Source organism: Poecilia latipinna, unplaced genomic scaffold (genome assembly GCF_001443285.1).
Source record: "Poecilia latipinna isolate Pla-1442-1.1 unplaced genomic scaffold, P_latipinna-1.0 Scaffold2954, whole genome shotgun sequence".
Taxonomy (NCBI): Eukaryota; Metazoa; Chordata; class Actinopteri; order Cyprinodontiformes; family Poeciliidae; genus Poecilia; species Poecilia latipinna.
The window spans coordinates 406-20,926 of NW_015115570.1; the positions used below are offsets into that span (position 1 = coordinate 406).

The 20,521-nt window shown below is 36.9% G+C and overlaps 1 protein-coding gene and 1 long non-coding RNA gene across 5 annotated transcripts in view; one reads left to right on the forward strand and one right to left on the reverse strand.

Annotated features, from left to right (window-relative positions):
* Window positions 1-2,040: 2,040 nt before the first annotated feature.
* LOC106939696 (ladderlectin-like) overlaps window positions 2,041-20,521 on the reverse strand; it is a 30,960-nt gene continuing 12,479 nt past the window's right edge. The window contains exons 2-7 of one of the 4 annotated variants that reach the window (XM_015022200.1): window positions 15,342-15,379; window positions 15,161-15,263; window positions 14,104-14,213; window positions 13,847-13,981; window positions 13,651-13,762; window positions 2,041-2,208 (exon numbers count right to left, since the gene is read on the reverse strand). In XM_015022200.1, coding sequence (XP_014877686.1) covers window positions 2,132-2,208; window positions 13,651-13,762; window positions 13,847-13,981; window positions 14,104-14,213; window positions 15,161-15,230 — 504 coding nt within the window. In that variant the 5' untranslated portion in view covers window positions 15,231-15,263; window positions 15,342-15,379 and the 3' untranslated portion in view covers window positions 2,041-2,131. Of the gene's footprint in view, window positions 2,209-13,263; window positions 13,439-13,650; window positions 13,763-13,846; window positions 13,982-14,103; window positions 14,214-15,160; window positions 15,264-15,341; window positions 15,399-20,521 lie in introns of those variants that run through there. The other 3 variants (XM_015022196.1, XM_015022198.1, XM_015022199.1) reach the window with 3 other exon arrangements.
* On the forward strand, window positions 16,341-17,761 carry LOC106939701 (uncharacterized). Its single transcript, XR_001422896.1, has 3 exons — window positions 16,341-16,403; window positions 17,073-17,074; window positions 17,555-17,761. It is a non-coding gene; the product is annotated as an uncharacterized LOC106939701 (long non-coding RNA).

Here is a 20,521-nt window from a genome sequence, read left to right on the forward strand (position 1 = left end):
ATGATGGTGTCATGTCAGTCTTATTATGCACACCCCATCAAATGAAGTGTTGCCAAATTGGTAATATATTGAAAGCACAATGTAATGTGTTTCACCTGGAAAGTGTGTTGTAATGGATCCTTCTGTGTTCTGGTACCTGATGTGTTTGCAGTACCGATGTGTGTATGAAGCATGAAATGTAAAAAGTGGCAAAGCAGAATAATAAGACACTAAGTAACTAAAAAGTTACTTCATTAGCAATTATAATAAACTAAAAGTAATTGTAGCTTACTCTAATCACATTACTAAAATATTAAATATGCATTTTCAACATATTGAAAATACATTCTAAGTATATTTTAAATGTAATTCATTCACATTAATAGTAAACTCAAAATATGCTAACTTTAAATTTTGCTTTAATAACATTTAAATACTATTAAAGTACATTAAGTACGAAATGAGTTGTTCCAAAATGTCAGATTTTAAGTTAACTAATTCTAAGTGAACATGAAGTATACTCATGAATAATCTGACTTAGTTTGCTCAAGTATACTAAAATTTTACATATGTAGTATATTTATGTTTGACCAGCGACTGCGGTCTGATTTTTACTGTTAATGTATTTCTTCCAATTGTGAAGGTAAGTAAAATGTGTTGCATGTGTTTTTCTCCAGTATTTACTTACTGTAGGATTTTTTGGTTGTGCTGCAGAGCCACAGCTAGCTCCTCATTTTACTGCTCTCACTGAAAACTGACGCTCTCCGTTTAGTGGCCATTTTTGTCACTTGGTGGCAGTAACTCTCCTGATCGATCTGATTGGCTGGATTTTCAACTCAGGTCCAACTAATTGGTCAAGCCTTTTTTGGGGGAACGGGGGGTATCAATTAAAATAATATGAAATATGTCTTTCCGCTGCAGTTACTATGTGATGTCAGCAGGTGGCAGAGTTGCACCTTTTGGTATTTTATTTCTTACAGATTAGTAAGAAATAGTATTAGTTTGATTTAATTGCGTCAAGACTTAAAGGTATCAGATGAACCTGTGTTTTCCTTTGTTGCATTTCAAAACCACACATCTGAAAATATCAACACCTGCTTCTGCAACCCTGCCTGACATCAGATGCTACAGAACAAACTATCATTACAAGCAACTGGGACAGAGAGATGACTAAAGTAAACAGAAGTGTTGAATGTGAGCCTGAATGTTGGAGCCAACGCAGATCAGTTAACGAAAGCTGGAAATATCATCTTGCATGGATCAGTGTGAAATTAAATCAAAGCATTCCACTCAATGACTCAACATGTCAAACAAACTCAGATGTATTTTAGAAGAAACAACATGTAACAGCTCCACTTTAAATGTTGATACTGCAGCACAGAAAGTAGCAAACTAGGAAACTTTTCCCACTTTAACATTTCCATTAGTTTCAGTGAGATAAATTCTCTACATTTATAACTCCATTAATATGAAATCCTGAGGAAATAACTTCATATCTGTGATGAGAGCAGTCCCAGCACAAAGTAAAGACGAAAATACATCACCACATGATAGAAAGTAACTTTTCTCTGCTTTTATGAGGAAATAACCTCAGGTTTGACTAAAACTTATGTGATATTTATATTGTAATAACTAGCATATGATAGTGTTAAAAATAATTCGGGAAAACAGAACAACACAATAAAACACATTTCAAATGTGTTTTATTTTTAACACATTTGAAATGGTTTAATTTAATTGCCTCTTAAAGGTCCCAGACGAACCTCTGTTATCCTTTGTTGCATTTGAAAACCACACATCTGAACATATCAACACCTGCTTCTTCACCTGCTTCAACACAAAGACAAAATAAACCACACATTGTCTTGTTTTGATTGCTCAAAGTTTTATTTTTTGCTATACCAAAGAATAGAAGAAAGTTTTGCTCAGATGATCTTTTATTATAACTCATTCAGTCTGATCTTATTACAGAGAGACAATCCAGCTGCTGTTTACTTGTCGCTTCATTCCTTAGGTTGCATTATAGAGAGAAATGATATGAAGTGAAGAAGCAGAAATATCTTTATAAAGTTGCAGAAAAGCAGGTAAACAGAAACTCCTAGCATTCATCCTCCACTGGTTCTGTTTTACACATCTGGCCTCTTTGGGAACCTCATTGTGGACAGGATTTCTTGACGCAGACAGAAGGCCGATAGATATCACACTTTATGTCATCCCAGCACTTTCCATCTAGGAGCAATTCAACAAATCAGTCAGACATCACATAATGAAAACCGTGAAGTGACCTAACAAGATGACTGAAAAGGATTATTAACAAAACTAATTTGCAACAATAAATTATCATAACTTATTGCTGTTTATGTAGTAAATATACAGTTGTAACCAGACATTTACATACACAGAATAAAAAAAACACTGTCTTAAATTAAGTCAGACCAAATGTCTTTGCTTTAAGGTAGTTTGAATTGTTAAAATTATTTCTATTTGCTAAATGCCATAAAACTTGGCAAGAATTTATTTTGGAGATTTCCTTTGTAATTGTATCCAAATTCAGAAGTTTACATACATTTGGTCAGTATCATGGATAACTATCTTTTGAACTGAATGCAGGGTTTCCCCCAGTGTATTATAAGCCTGGAGACCCGCCATGCTTTACTAGCCCCGCCGCCAGGCTAAGCGTTGCTTGTTTACGTTTCTAGGAAAAAAAGAATTGAATCGGTTTTTTTTTTTTTTTTTTTTTTTTTAAAGCCGGGCTGCAAGCGTTTTTTTTGCTCTTAGCATTTCACTATTATTATTCCTTAAGGGTGGGTTTATAATAAACAGGTTTATAGTTTATGCATTTACAGCCAACAGCGTGCGGACCAATCACACCTCTGCGCTTTGCCTCGCGCGCTGCCGCTGCTTTACCTCAGTGGGATCGCGCGCGCCTCCTTTCACTCAAACTGGACTCAGGCTGACCTGTATGGATATTTACATAAACCTACTGTGAGGAATTATGATCCTTTGGAGAAACTCTGGGTAAGACTTTAAAACCCGCCGCGTTAGCTCTGGTTGCGCAGCTCTATGTGAATAACTTGTAGTGAATTCAGAGGCGCGTTGTGGAGCGGTGAGAATGATTTATCTTTGTGAACGAACAATTATATGCGGCGTTTACATCTCAACACGCTGCCCAGCGTGTGGCTCTGTGTCTGTCTTCCCTGTAAAGTTTATGTCTGTGGTCCCGGTTGGCCGGAGCGTTTGTGGATAACGAGCAGCGCTAACCTGATCATGCAGGTTCAGCCCGGTGAGGAGCTTTAACGCTCTCCTCGGAGTCACGCATCACGCTGATTTTATATTATTTTATTATTAGTTTTAGTATTATTTTTCTGGTTACACGATGCATCAAACCATATCAAATGCGTCGTCTACTTAGATTTAATACGCGCGGCCGCACGGAGATCTGAGAAACTCGTCCCATAAACTCGACCAACCAAAACAGTTTCTGTGACGTTTATTAAAATCTCAACAGAAAGTCTCAAAACCCATCTATTTTACTTGGCTTTCAGCTCCAGCGGGATCTAGTTTTAAATTGTATGCTTTTGTTTTTAAACTGTAAGTTTTTATTTTTATTTTTTTATTGATATGTTGTGTTTTGATGTGCAGCACTTTGTATCAGCTGTGGTTGTTTTAAAGTGCTTTATGAATAAAGTTGGTATGGTATGGTACGAAACGGAAGAGCTACTCAAGCCACATTTGCAGCATTGAATTAAATCTCCCGTTTGCTGCGCATCTCTGTGCAGTGCAGCGGATTTAACTCATCATGCAGGGCCGGTCCAAGGCTGTATGAGGGCTGGAGCAGAATCTGACTTAGGGGCCCCTTTTGTTTCTAAAAACATCAGCACCTCTAACAGCTTCTGTGGTAGATTTAGTGAATATGGGAGAAGGGAGTAGTTTAATTGGCCAGACTAAAAAGCAATAAGTTATCATTGCAATTTACTAATTTGTATTTGTAAATTCAAAGATTAAACTCAAAGCATCAGATTGTTGCTACGGTAACAAAACAATCTAACTATGAACATTGTTCTTTGAAGTTTTACAAAGTAAACTTGCCAGCTCCTTAAAATCTTGTATTTAAATGTTAAACAATTTGAAATAATTAAATTTATATGCCTAAACAATTGAATCAAATTTAACAGCGTTGATCATCTCATTAACAACCGTAACATTAATGTATCTGTGGTGTGTTTTAAATTATTAGCATTTATGGGGCCCTTGAAGCTCTTGGGGGCCTGATGGAGCTGCTGACTTAATTTGGACTTAACAGAAGTGCAAATTTATTGTTTTTAGACGAGTTGTGGATTTAAATAGCATTTCACTGGAGATCTTTTCCCATAACATATAATTACACAGTAATACTTTTACATTTCCTGTCAACTTAACATCTTTTAATACAAAAACACGGTGGACCGACTCGACGCCCTGACCACCAGGCTTGGCAAGTTTTCTGGTGGAAACCCTGGAATGAGTTTGATCAAATGTAAACTTCTGCTTTCAACTGTATGTGGAGGTCAACTAAAAAGTTTATATAGAAAGTAAATCAACTTTTTACTCATCAGTCCTTAAACTGTCAGAAAAGCAGATGTGACATTTTCTTTACCCGGGGAGTTCATCACTAGGCAATGCTGGATGGATAAAAAATTATCAGGCTGCCATCGACACCAGTTTGTGTAGACCATCGGTCTTCCATCGCTCCACAACCAATTGTCCCACTGCAAGACAAAGTTCAGCAGATGATATGTTTCATTCAATATCTTATAAAATATTTCACAACTAAAGTATCCTGGTAGAAATACCTGCTGTGCATCAGTGCCTCCAATCCATGCTTCATTGGACCCGTGACCTGCTGCAGCTATCAGATTCTGAATCTGACGGTACTCGTCCGTGTTGTGAACCGATGCAAGGTTTGCTCCAATGGCCAGACAGTTTCTCTAAAGATAAACACACAACAACTAAATGAAGTTTGTTTTATTTCTCACTGTGAAATAAAGCAGAGCAACAGGAAATAAGAGCAAAGTGTTGTTGGAAATCACCTCTGCATTCGTCCAAGTCATGTCATTGGGAACATAGAGAAAGCAGCGACTGTTGATCGGAGTCCAGCCAGAAGGACAGAAATTTGCTGATGAAAAACAAACGCAGGCTTCCAGTTAACTGGTTTATGTGGCATTAGTTTGATAATAACTTTATTTTGTGACAAATTATAACATCAAATTGAAACATTAAATTTATTCTAAAACATAATGCCCACATTGACAAGATATGACTCAGTGTGTACTTTGAAAGGTACAGTGGAGACATTTTAAGATGACTCTAATAAATTACCTGGAGAAGGATTGCATTATGTTTAGCAAAGTAAATACAAGAAGATATATTTTAGAGTTTGTGCTTTAGGCAATCATGCCAAGGAAATGGAAACAATGACTGAAAACATCCACTGACTGTCACTAGGAGAGCCATCATCGGAGACAGCTTTAGATATTTTAAAAGTGTTTGTCTTAGTCATTTATGATTTCTTAATATTTAATAAATACTCATGGTTACCACTGGCCTGAACGACCGCAGAGGAAACCAGGAGGAACACAGCCAACAACTTCATGGTGCAGATGATAAGATGCAAATTTGCAAGCTGAAGAAAAGTCAAGATAAAGCATACATGTTAAGAAAAACTCACAGTGGCACTAAGATGATAAGAAATTTGATCAGCAAACCTGATGCAGAATGATCCGTCTTCTTATCCAGCCAGTACCTTCAGTCCTTACTGCAGAATCACTGGATACTTATAGAGCTTTTAGTCTTGTTACATCCACAAAATGAGGAAATTATAAGGGTAGAAATGACCTGATAGTTCACATCTAGTTCAACAGGAACTTAAAGTTGTGACTAAGTCTATGCAATCGGTTTTTCGTGGCCAGGTAGTGGTCTTTGTTTTTAATTACACTTTATGAAAGTTCAGAGTTCAATTCATCCAGTTGTCTTTCCCTTTCCAATTATGCCCCTTTTCCACCGGCTCTACTTCAACAACCCGACTCCACTCGGCTCTGTTTCGGAGTAACCGGGTTTCCTCCGGACCAAATTGGCTCTGTAGCAGGGTACAGCCTCCTGGTGGGGGTGTATCGCCCTGCCTCCAGGCTCTAAAGAAGAAGAGAGAGCTGAGCTACTTTTATAGCCTGATTGTGATTTTTTTCAAGAAAATGTGACAGTGGGAGGAAAGCTGCGATGTGGTGAGGAGGAGCTGATCTCCACCTTGCAGCGGGAGGAAAGCAGGTAGCTCAGACGGTTCAGGTAAGCTAACGATGATTTTTGTATTAAACTACGATAAAATTTGTAATAGTGCCGAGTATACATGAGCTAATGTTAGTCAGGGTGTTGCAAATAACTTAAAAATGTCAGAATTAATTCATAATTTATTCCAATGTGTTTTCATGTTGGTAAACTGCCGCCACAGACCATCATGGTTCTTCGTGCAGCCTTTGGGTTGTAGGACGTCTCATCAGTGTTCGTCTTCCTGCCTGCTGGCTGGTGTTTACCTTCAGGATGTCCAGAGACCTTCACCTTTCTGGAGCAGGAATCACATGAGCTCAATATGCTGATGTCATATTTCTGATAAAAAAAAAATGTGTCTGATGTTCTTACAGAGTTGAAGTGCATTAACAATCTGTTGTTTTTAACTTCTCAATACGTTTAATTATGATTCACCTGATGTCCAAGTTATACTGAGAACAAATAAAGCTTTTTTCCTTCTAATCTGACTGGTTCTAGTTCCATGTTTTCACATTTTGGACACTAAGAATTACAAGTTTAAACTCAGTCTTAATTATCACTAATTAAGGTTTTGGACACATTTTCTCCTTTGTTACATTGAAGATTCTCCAGGCAGACAGAAACAGTGAGTGAATGAATAAATGTAGATAAATAACAGTTACTAACGTGGGAGTTACATACAAACAGACATTAAACTTTATATATACATACAAAAATAATAAAAGCAGAGAATTTTGTCAAGAGGGAGAGAGCATAGCTCTGATTGTGACGTTTAGTCCCAGGCCCATGAACGCAACACGGCCAGCAGTAAAGAGCCTTGCAGCCTTCATAGAGTGAAATGTTAGATCCTGAACGTCTCATGAAAATATTTAGCAAAAAAGCTTGTTGAGGGTTCAAAGTTAATTAGCTGAGAAGTGCAGAAGTGACATTAATAGTTGACTTTTTCACAAGACTCTTGTTTTCTGAGTCACTGAAATTGTGGGGTTTATTTTCTGAGTTAATCATTAAAATGACCAGAAATAAAATCTTGAACTATTTTCACTCTTTCAGCTGCAGTTACGATTTGATGTCAGCAGGTGGCAGAGTTTCACCATTTGGTGTTTTCTTTGTAAGGCGTGATTTTCACACACCACAATCACAAAGTGTAGTGATACTCTTTGCATTGTAACGGATAAGCAGGTCTTCCTGCAGAATGCATCTGGTTCCTGCTGGTGCGATACAAGAGAATCTCTGTTTGAATTACTGACAGAAAATCAAGAAAAGTTGATCACAGGAGTCTAGAATAAAATGAAGATTGCTTCATAAAAAAAAATGGATTTTAAAGCTCGTCTTAAAACCCATCTATTTTACTTGGCTTTTAACTCCAGTGGGATCTAGTTTTAAATTGTATGTTTGTTTCATTTTTAAACTGTAAGAGTTTTTATTTTATTGTGATGTTTTGTTTTAAAATACAGTTCTTTGTACCAGCTATGGTTGTTTTAAAGTGCTATGGTATGGATTGGTTGAGATGCAGTGATTGAACATTTAACATTTATGACATGAAACGTTTTATACACTGCCCTACATACTTGTAGCTTCATGTGTCATGGAATTGTTTTATTGTACAAATGTCAAAAAGATCTTGTTAGAATTTTTCTAACACGATCTTGTTGACAAAGATCATTTTAATATGTTCCTCTTCCTGCTCCAGGACAAGCAGTTTCAGATAAAAACATTTAGATGAAAAACATTAGTTTTTTATCTAAATGTTTTCAGACAAAAACGCTTTAACACATTATATCAATTCTAAAATCAGATTAAAACAACACAAAGTAATAAAGTAAAATCCTAAATGTGGAAAACCCATCCTATGATGAGGGTCAAAATGATAAGGATTTATTTTTAGAGAAGTTGTAACTTTTCAGATAAACCCAGCAGCTCTTGGCGAAGCGTTTGCTCATTCTGCCAGTCAGAGGACTGACCTCAGACTTTGGTCAAGGTTTGGTAACACTAAAACTAAGTCCAGTGAATTTTTGGGCGTATGTCAAATTACAATGTTGACTTTAATCAAAGGAGTTAAAATGTTTTTTTATGTAGTAATTCAGATCAAAACATCGAGGGTCTCTTTAGATACAAAGGTTTTAAAAATTGACTGAGGTCGGTGGTACAGTGTGTGGAGCCTGTACAGATCGGCCCTGGTCGTCGACCCAGCTCTGACGGGCTCGACTCTCGACCCTCGACCCATTGATCTTTGCCACATTTTTCAGCGGATTTCCTGTCAATCCATTGAAAAATAACAACAATAATCCTTTTAAAAAAACTAGTAATTTGAAGTAAAGTGAAAGTTTATGTGACAGGATTGACCAGAAAGGTGTCCCCCCATGCATTCTTTGGTTTTTACCATTTGCCATTATACTCTAATGGTAATACAAAGTAAATAAAAAAAAGGAAAATGGTATCGACTTAATTATAAAACTAATCAATTAAATTGATAAAATGATGCAACAGATTCAACTTAAATACAATAATTGTGACTCAACATGTTCGTCTTGGAGTAGCTTTACAAATAGGCTGCAGTTTAAGTGTCATAACTTAAGGTAAACGCTCATAGCACCAGGGTTTTTTATGGAAAATATTGTGGTTTTAAAGGCAAACATTTCTGATTTTCTATCTGCTCTTCTCTCCACCACACCAGTTGTTGGCTAGTGGTAACGCTCACCCCTCCCGATTCAAACTCATCTCATTAAAGTAAGAGTTAAAGAGCTAAATGTCATTGAAATATTTGCTACCTTCAACAACAACAAAAAACTGAAGTGTATAAAAGCAATGCAGCCAGTTTTGCTAGTTTCGATTGACAAGTTATAAGAGAGTTTATCATGATTCAGCCGAAGTAATGAAACTTACAGACCTTAGTGAAAAAAAATATACTTAGTATATTTCAAATATACTTACATTTGTGTAAATATATTTTAAGTATACAAAGTATTAAGTGTACTACTTATAAATCAGTGGTTCTTAACTAAAACAGGTAAGATCTAGTAATAAACGGCATTAGCTCCAGTTCTTACTCCGGACCAGATGGTGGCGGTATTGCACACTTTTAGTTGATTTTTTTAAACGCGCGTGCCATAAAAAGAAGAAAATCCACGAAGCCAGAGAGGATAACGGACGCTGTTAAATTCACAGTTTTTACTCGCATAATATTGCCTTAAAAGTAGAGAGGGCCTTGATAATAGTTAGTGGTTTTGGTAAATTAAAGCTGGTGACGTCCTAGTCTGAGTTAGACGACAACACAACAGGACAAAAACCGATGGAAATGAAATATGGGTCACGAAAGGAACCGAAGGGACGAAGGCTACTAACGTGTTGCTAGCTGGAGGTAAGTTTGCTTATTAATTATCTTCGTTTAATTATACACAGTGCATTAAAGATATAAACCAGCTTACGTTGGTTTCAGAAATAGTTATTTTATCAATTTTATTGTGACTTTTATGGTTTTTACTATAACAATCATTCATGTTATAACTGCAGGGAGGCTGTTTGTAGCGACTTCATCATAAACTTAAACTGGTTTTAATTAAGCTCAGTATGCCAAAGAGACTTCGATATTGTGAGGTTGCTGTTATAACTCGTTCATCATTGTTTTTATCTTCACCGTGTTTTTGCAGTCTAAGCAAATGAAGGTGAAAGAGGAAGCCAGGCGTCAGGAATTAGAAAACCTGCAAAGTTCTTTGCGTTTTGTTGCTTTGCTGCCATGATTCTAACACACCTGAGCAGCTGTGCACAGCAGCATCAGGTCTCCTTCGCTGCCACACAGGTGTAAACCCAGCGATCGTCTTATCGCTCATGTTGCATTTGAAGGTGGTTGGAAAAACAGCTTACAATGTGTTAGCAACGGATTAAACAGTTTTAACTGCTGAAGAAAAAGTTAAAGGGCCCAGATAAGGGAAGTGTGGAAGCCCTTACTGTATTAACTGGACATGGCAGTAACAGAGAGTTGGCCACTCTGAGGTAGAAACAATAAACTGCTTCCAGTCCAAGGTGGGGCACAGCGGACTCTGTGGGTGGGCAATGTCCCACAATGCCGCAGGGCCTGAGCTGGCCACAGTTTTAACACAGAAACTGGTGTGTTTCCAACACTAAGTGCAGAATAAATGTTATTTAATTTGAAAATCATTGGACAGAATTTATTCCCCTAGTTAATCTAACATTTTTCTTTCATACATTTTATTTGTTGTTGGCTTTCAGGGCCCTGTGATGGACTGGTGACCTGTCCAGGGTGAACCCTGCCTCTCATGTGATGGCTGCTGGAGATGGGCACCACCAGCCCCCCTCACCACCCTGCAAGGATCAGTGTGTTCAGATAGATGGAAAGAATTTAAGGTAGTTTGTCTCCTTAAGTCCACACTTAAAACAGCTTCAAAGTTGATGCCAACATCAACTGATTTTAATATATTGATGATTATTTTTTTTCTACTTTTAACTTACACAGGCAAAAAGACATCCAGAAAAGTTCTCCCACCCCAGGCATCTGGTCCCAATCATCATCAGTTCAGATGATGCTACATACATAGAGAGTCCACAACGTCTTAAAAGTGTAAGTCATACATTTTCTTTGCTGTTTTTTCAGTACTTTTTAAAATACAAGAAGTCCATTAAAATGCCAGGTTTGCAATATTTGGTAAATAATGACATTTTAATGCAAAGGTGGCGCTTTTAATGGACTTTTAATATAACTTTAAAAGAAACTTCTCATTAAAAGTGTCATTATTTACCGGAATACACTTCAAGACAACAGTCAGACATTCATAAAGACTCGTCATGCTCATGATGGTGTCATGTCAGTCTTATTATGCACACCCCATCAAATGAAGTGTTGCCAAATTGGTAATATATTGAAAGCACAATGTAATGTGTTTCACCTGGAAAGTGTGTTGTAATGGATCCTTCTGTGTTCTGGTACCTGATGTGTTTGCAGTACCGATGTGTGTATGAAGCATGAAATGTAAAAAGTGGCAAAGCAGAATAATAAGACACTAAGTAACTAAAAAGTTACTTCATTGACAATTATAATAAACTAAAAGTAATTGTAGCATAGTCTAATCACATTACTAATATATTAAATATGCATTTTCTATATATTGAAAATACATTCTAAGTATATTTTAAATGTAATTCATTCACATTAATAGTAAACTCAAAATATGCTCACTTTAAATTTTGCTTTAATAACATTTAAATACTATTAAAGTACATTAAGCACAAAATTAGTTGTTCCAAAATGTCAGATTTTAAGTTAACTAATTCTAAGAGAACATGAAGTATACTCATGAATAATCTGACTTAGTTTGCTCAAGTATACTAAAATTTTACATATGTAGTATATTTATTTTTGACCAGCGACTGCGGTCTGATTTTATTGAAGAATTGAAGGGTGGCTATACTCTTAAATACCTAAGTAAAAGAAATAACGCACAGAGACGTAGCTCTTGCTGCTAGGCCATAGACAAGCCGGAGATTTATTTCACTACCACGGATACCTCATTACAGTTTCATCAGTTTAGTACAAAAATCTTCATTGTCATTGTCTTGTCACAAAAAATCTCTTAACATCGACCTCTTTTATACCTTCTCATCTTCATCACTGTGTGTTGGAAAATTTCAACCAATGGCGTGCTACTGTTGTTTTGCAGAAAGATTCTGGCACGCTTCATACTGAGTGTGTATTGGACGGCCTTTAAAATATTTTGGACCTCATGAACTCAACATCTGCTCCATTTCAGAATTGCTGAATAGGACAATTTATCTCAAATTGTTGATTTTATCTCGTACAACAGACATCCTTTCCAGTAAATTCTGGCTCTATTTGCGTTTTGCACGCAAATGGAAGGAAGGAGTCGGTCAGGTTGACCTAGTGCGAAGCCAAGTCCTTTCAGAAAAACAACTCCCTTAAATAATATTTCCGCTCTTACAATTTCTTCCTATTGTGAAAGTAAGTAAAATGTGTTACATGTCTTTTTCTCCAGTATTTACTTACTGGAAGATCTTTTGGTTGTGCTGCAGAGCCACAGCTAGCTCCTCATTTTACTGCTCTCACTGAAAAGTTACGCTCTCTGTTTAGTGGCCATTATGTCACTTGGTGGCAGTAACTCTGGCTTGACGCCTTCTTTGGGCCATTCCTTAGCTGGAATGTCATGCCTGGGTTTGGAGGATTTTCAAACTGTGAGGTTGGATGATGTTCCCTCCAGCGTGGGCCACGATCTGAACACATGCAGATGAAACGCCTCCCAAAGTCAAAATGATTTCTAACTGGGTCATTTCCTTATTTCAACCCCACAACTTTGTATTTTAGCTAATTTGTGCTCAGCATGTTTCACAGAGAAAACTCCTGACTTAGCAACTTATTAATGGAAATAAAAGTTGCTGCAACATTTGATTTAAACAGCATGACTACAAGCCAGAGGTTGGGACCAAGTCACTGTTTTGCAAGTCTCAAAACAGGATTTAAAAATAATGGGGAAAAAGGAGAGACAAAAAATGGCTGTAGTGTAAAGTGCTTTGAATGGTCAAATTGCTATCGAAGTTTATTGATTCTTGAGATTCACACAGCTTAAGCTCAAGTAAAGATGGTCAAGTCAAGTCTCAAGTCAGGCAAAAGTTGAGTCAAGTTTCAAGATGGGAGCTTGGAATTTCAAGTCATTTGGAGTCTTTTTTTTTTTTTCAGTCCAAGTGGGGTTAAATCTACAGCTAATTTCACATCTCAGTATTGATAAAAACACGTTACGTGAATCAAGCTTGCCAGAATCATGAACCAAGACACAAAATAATGTGCTTCATTACCATCCAGAAACCACTGTTGTGAAAGTCAAAGTCAAGTCCAAGTCTTTGAGAATTTTTTCAAGTCAAGTCTCAAGTCTTGATTTTAATGACTCGAGTTTGACTCGAGTCCAAGTCATGTGACTCGAGTCCCCACCTCTGCTACAAGCTACAAGGAGGTGAAACTAAGAGTTTCTCATTTCACAATTTTTATTTAGTTTTTTATTTGGCAGGAAAAAAGAAGCACTGAGCAGTCATCCTCCACTGGATCTGTTTTAAGCCTCAGCCCCTTTGGGTGGCGAGTTTTTCTTGACGCAGATGGAAGGCAGCAAAGTAGAACACTTCACGTCATCCCAGCACTTTTTTTCTAGGAGCAATAAAACAAATTAAACATCACATCATAAAAACCACTAAGCGGCCTACACTGTGTCATCAAATATTTTGGAAATAAAACTATCACCTCTTGTCAATGGTGTAAATATAGGTCAACTAAAAAGTTAACATGCACAATACATAAGTTTTTCACCCATGAGTCCTTCTAGCAACGGAAAAAACAGATCGTGTGAAATTCTCTTTTACTTGAATAGTTCATCTGAATGCAGTGCTGAAGGCGAAATGCATTATTAGGCTGTCCTGGACACCAGTTTGTGTAGGCCATAGGGCTTCCATCGCTCCACAACCAAGTGTTTGTCTGGAAGACAATGTACAGCAGACGACACGTTTCATTCAGTGTTTGACAAAATACTTAACAACCAAAGTGTACTGGTTGCTATACCTCCTGTCCATCAGAGCCTCCAATCCATGCTTTGTTGGACTTTCGAGTTGCCGTAAATATCAGAGCTTGAAGATGATGGTTATCCTCCTGGCTGTGAACTGATGCAAGGTTTGCCCCCAAGTACAGACAGTGTTTCTACAGATAAACACATAATGATGTGCTGAAGAAGTAGCTGGACTTTAATTAAGAACTGTACATTAAAAGACAGCAAAAAAAAAAAAAAAAAAACTTAAGAGAACATTGTTTTTGGAAATCACCTCAGCTGCAGCCCAAGTCTTGACATCGGCAACGTAGCGGAAACAGCGATCGTTGATTGCAGTCCAGTCAGTGGGACACTCAACAGATCTCCTTAGCAAATTAACTTGTTCTGACAAACAAATGCAATAAGGCCTTATAGCAAGTAGGGCTGTGTAATAATGTCGATTTTGAGATATATTTTCTTTCCTAGAAAAAAAATCAATATTCATCCGCAAGTATCGTAACATCCAACTGTCACCTTGCTCACTCACTGTTTGCTTCGCCAGGAGAGTAATTAGGTCATCAGGCTTAGAGTGATTCCTTCAGATGTTAAGTGTCAAGGTTGAAAAGGTATCAGACTATTCAGAGCAGGGTACTTGGTGCACTTTATTTACAGTTTGTACTATTTCAATTAAAAGAAACATGTTTTCTCACCACTTCTATGATTCATTTTGTGCAGCTGTCGACTTTACGTGTGTGTTCATGTCCAACCAGAGCCAGGTATTGTGTAGTTTGTGTTTTTAATCAGTTTTCAGTTACACTAATTCAGTCCAACTCTATAACAGTCACCAAAATCACTCTGTCCTTCTAAGATCTTTCAGAAAATTGCAAAAGTGTATTGAATTGTATTGTTTGATGAATATCGCAATATATATCGTTTTGTGAGCAGAGTAAGTATCGTGTATTGTATCGTGAGATTATTGTATCACTACAGCCCTAATAGCAAGCCTCTTATTTGTGACAGTTGGCAACATCAAAATGATGTAACGTTAAATTTATTTGAAAACATATCTCTCACATTGATGAGAAATAAGTCAGTGTGTACTTCGAAAGTGGAGTGCGGTGGAGACATTTTAAGATAAGCCTACTAAATAATATGGAGAATACATCATGTTTCAATAAAATATTAGACAAGAAGATACATTTTAGAGTTTACGTTTTGGGCACTAATGTAGAGGAAATAAAAACATCCACTGACCGTCACCAGGAGAGCCATCATCTGGGGCTTTAGATCTTTTAAACAGGAGTTGGTATGTTTGTCACATTATTATTTCTTTATATATAATAAATACTCACCGTCACCATGTGCCAGTGAACATTTCTCCATTATGGAGAAAAGGAGGAAGAACACAGCCAACAACTTCATGGTGCAGATGACGACACGATGCAGATTTGCAAGCTGAAGAAAAGACAAAACAAAGCATACATGTTAAGAAAATTCAAACAATGGTTCAAAAAAGACATTTCATCAGCAAACCTGATGGAGAATGATCTGCCTTCTTAGCCAGCCAGCACCTTTAGTCCTTACCGCAGAACCACTGGCTATTTGTAGATCTTTTAATTTTGCTACTTTCACAAGTAGCAATTTCTATCCAATTTCAATGATGAAATTGGATAGAGCACACTGTTCCAAACAAACTGATGAGCAGCCATCTGAGGACGCTAACCAAAGTCTCCAGAGTTAAGATTTCAGGGTTAGAGTACAGTGTTGATACTTCAGTGTTGTTTTAACCATAAATTACTCACTAAAAGTGTGATGACCAGCAGTACCAGATTCATTTTTGAGGTGTGGGGTCCATTTGGGTGCTTTGTCACCTCTGTTGCACATTTTGAATGTTAAGTTGACATGAGGACACTTGTCAATCAATCCAGAGGGTTTGTCCCAATTTGTCCCAAAGTAAACGCCTCTTACCTGGAGGACAAAGTTGTTGGCTCTGCTATGCTCTGGGGTCTGGCTACTGATTTGCTAATTGCTTGTTATTTAATGAGCAGTGATCAAAGTGATTTGTGGAAAATAATTGGAAAAATGGTTACAAGCTGTCAGTGGGGAACATGGACAAGACATGCTTTATTTAAGCATGTTCTATATATTTATAGACTTTATTCCATTTTCAAGACAGTAGTCTGGATAAATACCTACAGCGAACCTAAGAAAAGCTAAATACAGTGATTGACAGTATTAAAGCAACATGTCCATATGAAGGTCTTGTCATCATTGCATCATATGCATATGCTGTACATATTAAAAGTAATTATAAGTTTTGATGTATCACAAACAGCAATTTTTTTAGTTAATAGGAAAATTGCAACATTTGTAAGCCAACATGTTCAACTAATCCTGGAATCCTTTATCAGTTTAACATCCTCAGGTGAGGATGGGAGAGAGAGAGCAGGACAAGCTGTTCCTCTTCCTGCTCCAGGACAAGCAGTTTCAGATAAAAACATTTAGATAAAAACATTATCTAATGTTTTCAGACAAAAATGCTTTAACACATTATATCAATTCAAAAATCAGATTAAAACAACAAAAAGTAATAAAGTAAAAGCCTAAACGTGCAAACCCCATCATATGATNTTGACATGAGGACACTTGTCAATCAATCCAGAGGGTTTGTCCCAATTTGTCCCAAAGTAAACGCCTCTTACCTGGAGGACAAAGTTGTTGGCTCTGCCATGCTCTGGGGTCTGGCTACTGATTTGCTGATTGCTTGTTATTTAATGAGCAGTGATCAAAGTGATTTGTGGAAAATAATTGGAAAAATTGTTACAAGTTGTCAGTGGGGAACATGGACAAGACATGCTTTATTTAAGCATTTATATATATTTATAGACTTTATTCCATTTTCAAAACTGGAGTCTGGAAATAGATAAATTAGATAAATGCCTAGAGCCGACCTAAGAAAAGCTAAATACAGTGATTTAAAGTTATTAAAGCCATATGTCCGTATGAAGGTTTTGTTATCACTGCATCATATGTTTAAAGCTACTGTATGTAACTTTTTTGAAACCGTGGATTCCCCCTTGCTCTCTCCTGCGTCAGAAGGCAGCATAGCTCTGTTAGCATTTCATAGAGGTTTTCGCTCTACCTGTCTCAGCAGCTGCACGGCATTTATTTTTAGCTCTTTAAGGTAACGATCACCTCTTAGAGCCTTCCTTAGTTTTGCTGGTTCTATGGAGAAATGTTGAGGGCACAGATTAAGTCCTTCAGAAGTTGTTTTCCAGTCTGGCTCTGTGCTCTTCTTTCATTTGGGAAATTATCCAGATTCACCTGATTTTTTTTTCTTTTCTTTCTTTTCTTTTTTTATTAAATTACAGCCAATAGTGTCACAGTGTGGCATTGTCTAAAATTACACCAGTCAAACGCAAACGGAAAGTGATAAAGTTAGCCTTCCTGTGTTTACTCTACAGATTACAGTACAGAATGGACCACTATGCGTCATCAGTCCATGACTGATGACTATCCATCCATGACTATCTTTTTCTGCTGAAAAAGATAGACCTGCATGGGGAAAAGTATAACAGAAGATATACATTTTCAAAGTAATTATGAATTTGGTGTATCACAAACATAATTTTTTTTAGTTAATAGGAAAACTACAACATATTTAGCCCAACATATTCAACTAATCCTGGACCCCTTAATCGGTTTAACTTCCTCAGATGAGGATGGGGAAATAAATAAAATAAAAGCCTAAACGTGCAAACCCCATCATATGATAATGGTCAAAATGATAAGGATTTATTTTTAGAGAGTTGTAACTTTTCAGATAAACCCAGCAGCTCTTGGCGAAGTGTTTGCTCATTCTGCCAGTCAGAGGACTGACCTCAGACTTTGGTCAAGGTTTGGTAACACTAAAACTAAGTCCAGTGAATGCTACATTACAATGTTGACTTCAATCAAAGGAGATAATAATGTATTTTTTATGTAGTTAAGCACTTGAGTTCAATAAGTTGAGGGCCTCTTTAGATACAAAGGTTTTAAAAATTGACTGAGTTCGGTGGTACAGTGTATAGAGCCTGTACAGATCGGCCCTGGTCCTCGACCCAGCTCTGACGGGTTCGACTCTCGACCCGTTGATCTTTGCCACAAGTTTTCTCTTCGCTCTCATATCTCACTTTCCTGTCAAACCACTGAAAAACAAAGACAAAAAAAATCCTTAAAAACAAAACAAACTTAAGTCATTTGAAGTAAAGTGACAGGATTGACCAGCAAGGTGTCCCACAATGCATTTTCTGGTTTTTCCATGTCCAGGATGGCTGCAGTTGAAGTGTTTTAACTTAAGGTAAACGTTCAAAGCACCATGGTTTTTTATGGAAAATATTATGGTTTTAAAGGCAAACATTTCTGATTTTCTATCTGCTCTTCTCTCCACCACACCAGCTGTTGGCTAGTGGTAACGCTCAGCCCCTCCCGTTTCAAACTCATCTCATTAAAGTAAGAGTTAAACAGCTAAATGTGATTGAAATATTTGCTACCTTCAAAAACAGCAACAAAAAACTGAAGTCTATAAAAGCAATGCAGCCAGTTTAGCTAGTTTTGATTTACAATTCATAACGAGGCAGTTTATTATGATTCAGCCAAAGTAATGAAACAAACTGCTGTCTGATTTTTACTGTTAATGTACTCAGGTCCAACCAACCACAGCCTGCAATGGTTTGCCTAATTTGCCAATTTTTTATGGGGTTTTTTCTGTCATAATCATTAAAATGACAAAAAATTCAGTCTTGAAATATATTTTTTCGCTGCAGTTACTATGTGATGTCAGCAGGTGGCAGAGTTGCACCTTTTGGTATTCTATTTTTTACACATTAGTAATGGTTTGATTTAATTGCCTCTTAAAGGTATCAGATGAACCTCTGTTATCCTTTGTTGCATTTGAAAACAACACATCTGAACAGTTCTTCAATTAAAATATCAACACCTGCTTCTCAACTCTGCCTGACATCAGATGCCACAGAACAAACTATTACAAGCAAATGGGACAGAGGGATAACTAAAGTAAGCAGAAGTGTTGAACTTGAGCCTGAATGTTGGAGCCGAAGCAGATCAGTTGACGAAAGCTGGAAATATCATCTTACACGGATCAGTGTAAAATTAAATTAAAGCATTCCACTCAATGACTCAACAAACTCAGATGTATTTTAGAAGAAACATGTAACAACTGCACTTTAAATGTTGATACTGCAGCACAGAAAGTAGCAAACTAGGAAACCTTCCCCATTTTTAAATTTTCATTAGTTTCAGTGAGATAAATTCTCTACACTCCTAGAAATGGCTGTAAATTTACGGCGGAATTCCAGCAGTAACATACTGTTATTCCAAAATACGGTAGGATATTGTCAATTTGATGTCTTCTTCTATTGTCACAATCAAGACTGACGACTAGCAGTAAACTACCACAAAATAATTGTTCAATACAGTTTTTTTCCTAGGCAAGACATTTTACTTGTATTTGCATCTTAGAGAACCGGCATTTAAAGACAATATTAAACGGAAAGAAAAAAATACTTTCCATAATAAATCTTTTAGGAAATGAATCGAAATCTACAGAGCACAATTAAAAGTGTTAGATTACAATAGGCCTTCGCAGCGCTTCGCTGCTCGGGCCTAATTACCAGTGTTGGTGTTGTATGTTAACAATATAATATTAATTAAACACTTGTTTAGTCAAATTCAAAGATGGGTTTGTCAGTTTCCCTAAAGAGATGGTGTTTGATAAAGACTTGCTCCCACAATCGCAACGTCTCTGTGACGTCACGTGTTTGCCCTGGAGACAGTAGTATGGCGTCTTGTCTGGATCTTATCATAACAAGGTAGTTCCCCAAAGCTATTAAAACTTTGGTCTCTATGTCCTATTTTTAATGTTCTCTCTTTAATGTATTTATGTAATGTGATGGTGATGTATTGTCTCAATGTTTGTAACTCCCTGGCGGACATTATACTACAATATATGCTGCTTTTATACTGTTATGTATTCTGTATCTCAATAAAGATCAATTAAAGAAAAAAAAGGTAAGTTACATGTTAAGACCATCATGTTTTTGTTTTGATTATTTTTTATGAATGCATTAACTTTCTGTTTGCGCAAGAGTATCAACTTATGCTTAACGTAAGTTTAATTGTTTGGATATCGCGGTACGACTGTTCAGTACAGGGGAGCTCAAGTCCAGTCCTTGAGAGCTGCTATCCTGCAACTTTCAGATGCTTCCCTGCGCCAATTAACACACCTGAATCAAATGAATGGCTGGTTAGCAGGTCCGTTCGGAGCTGATCCTGGTCTGTTGGAGATGCATCGAAAAGTTGCAGGACTTTTTATTCCAGTGTTGGTGAAACTATATATGGACTTTGAAGGCCTTTTTTTTTTTTACCAGTTCTCTGAGGAATGGTTTTGTGTTATTCGTTTTGAATGTTTGAATATACTGGAAATATATGTGGTTTGAGGCATAGTGGTGCCTTTAAATAAAAATGATGTTCTGAAGGTTGCTTATCACATCCTCTTTTGTGTTATGTGAAGTTCTGATTGTACAGATTATGCATTTTAGAACCTCACCAATTGTAGCACTTCTAAGAAGCCTACACTGGGTCAGGTATTAATGTCCTATCGTAAAACTAAGACTGTACTTTAAAAAGTAGCATTACAGTTTTCTTTGCAGTAG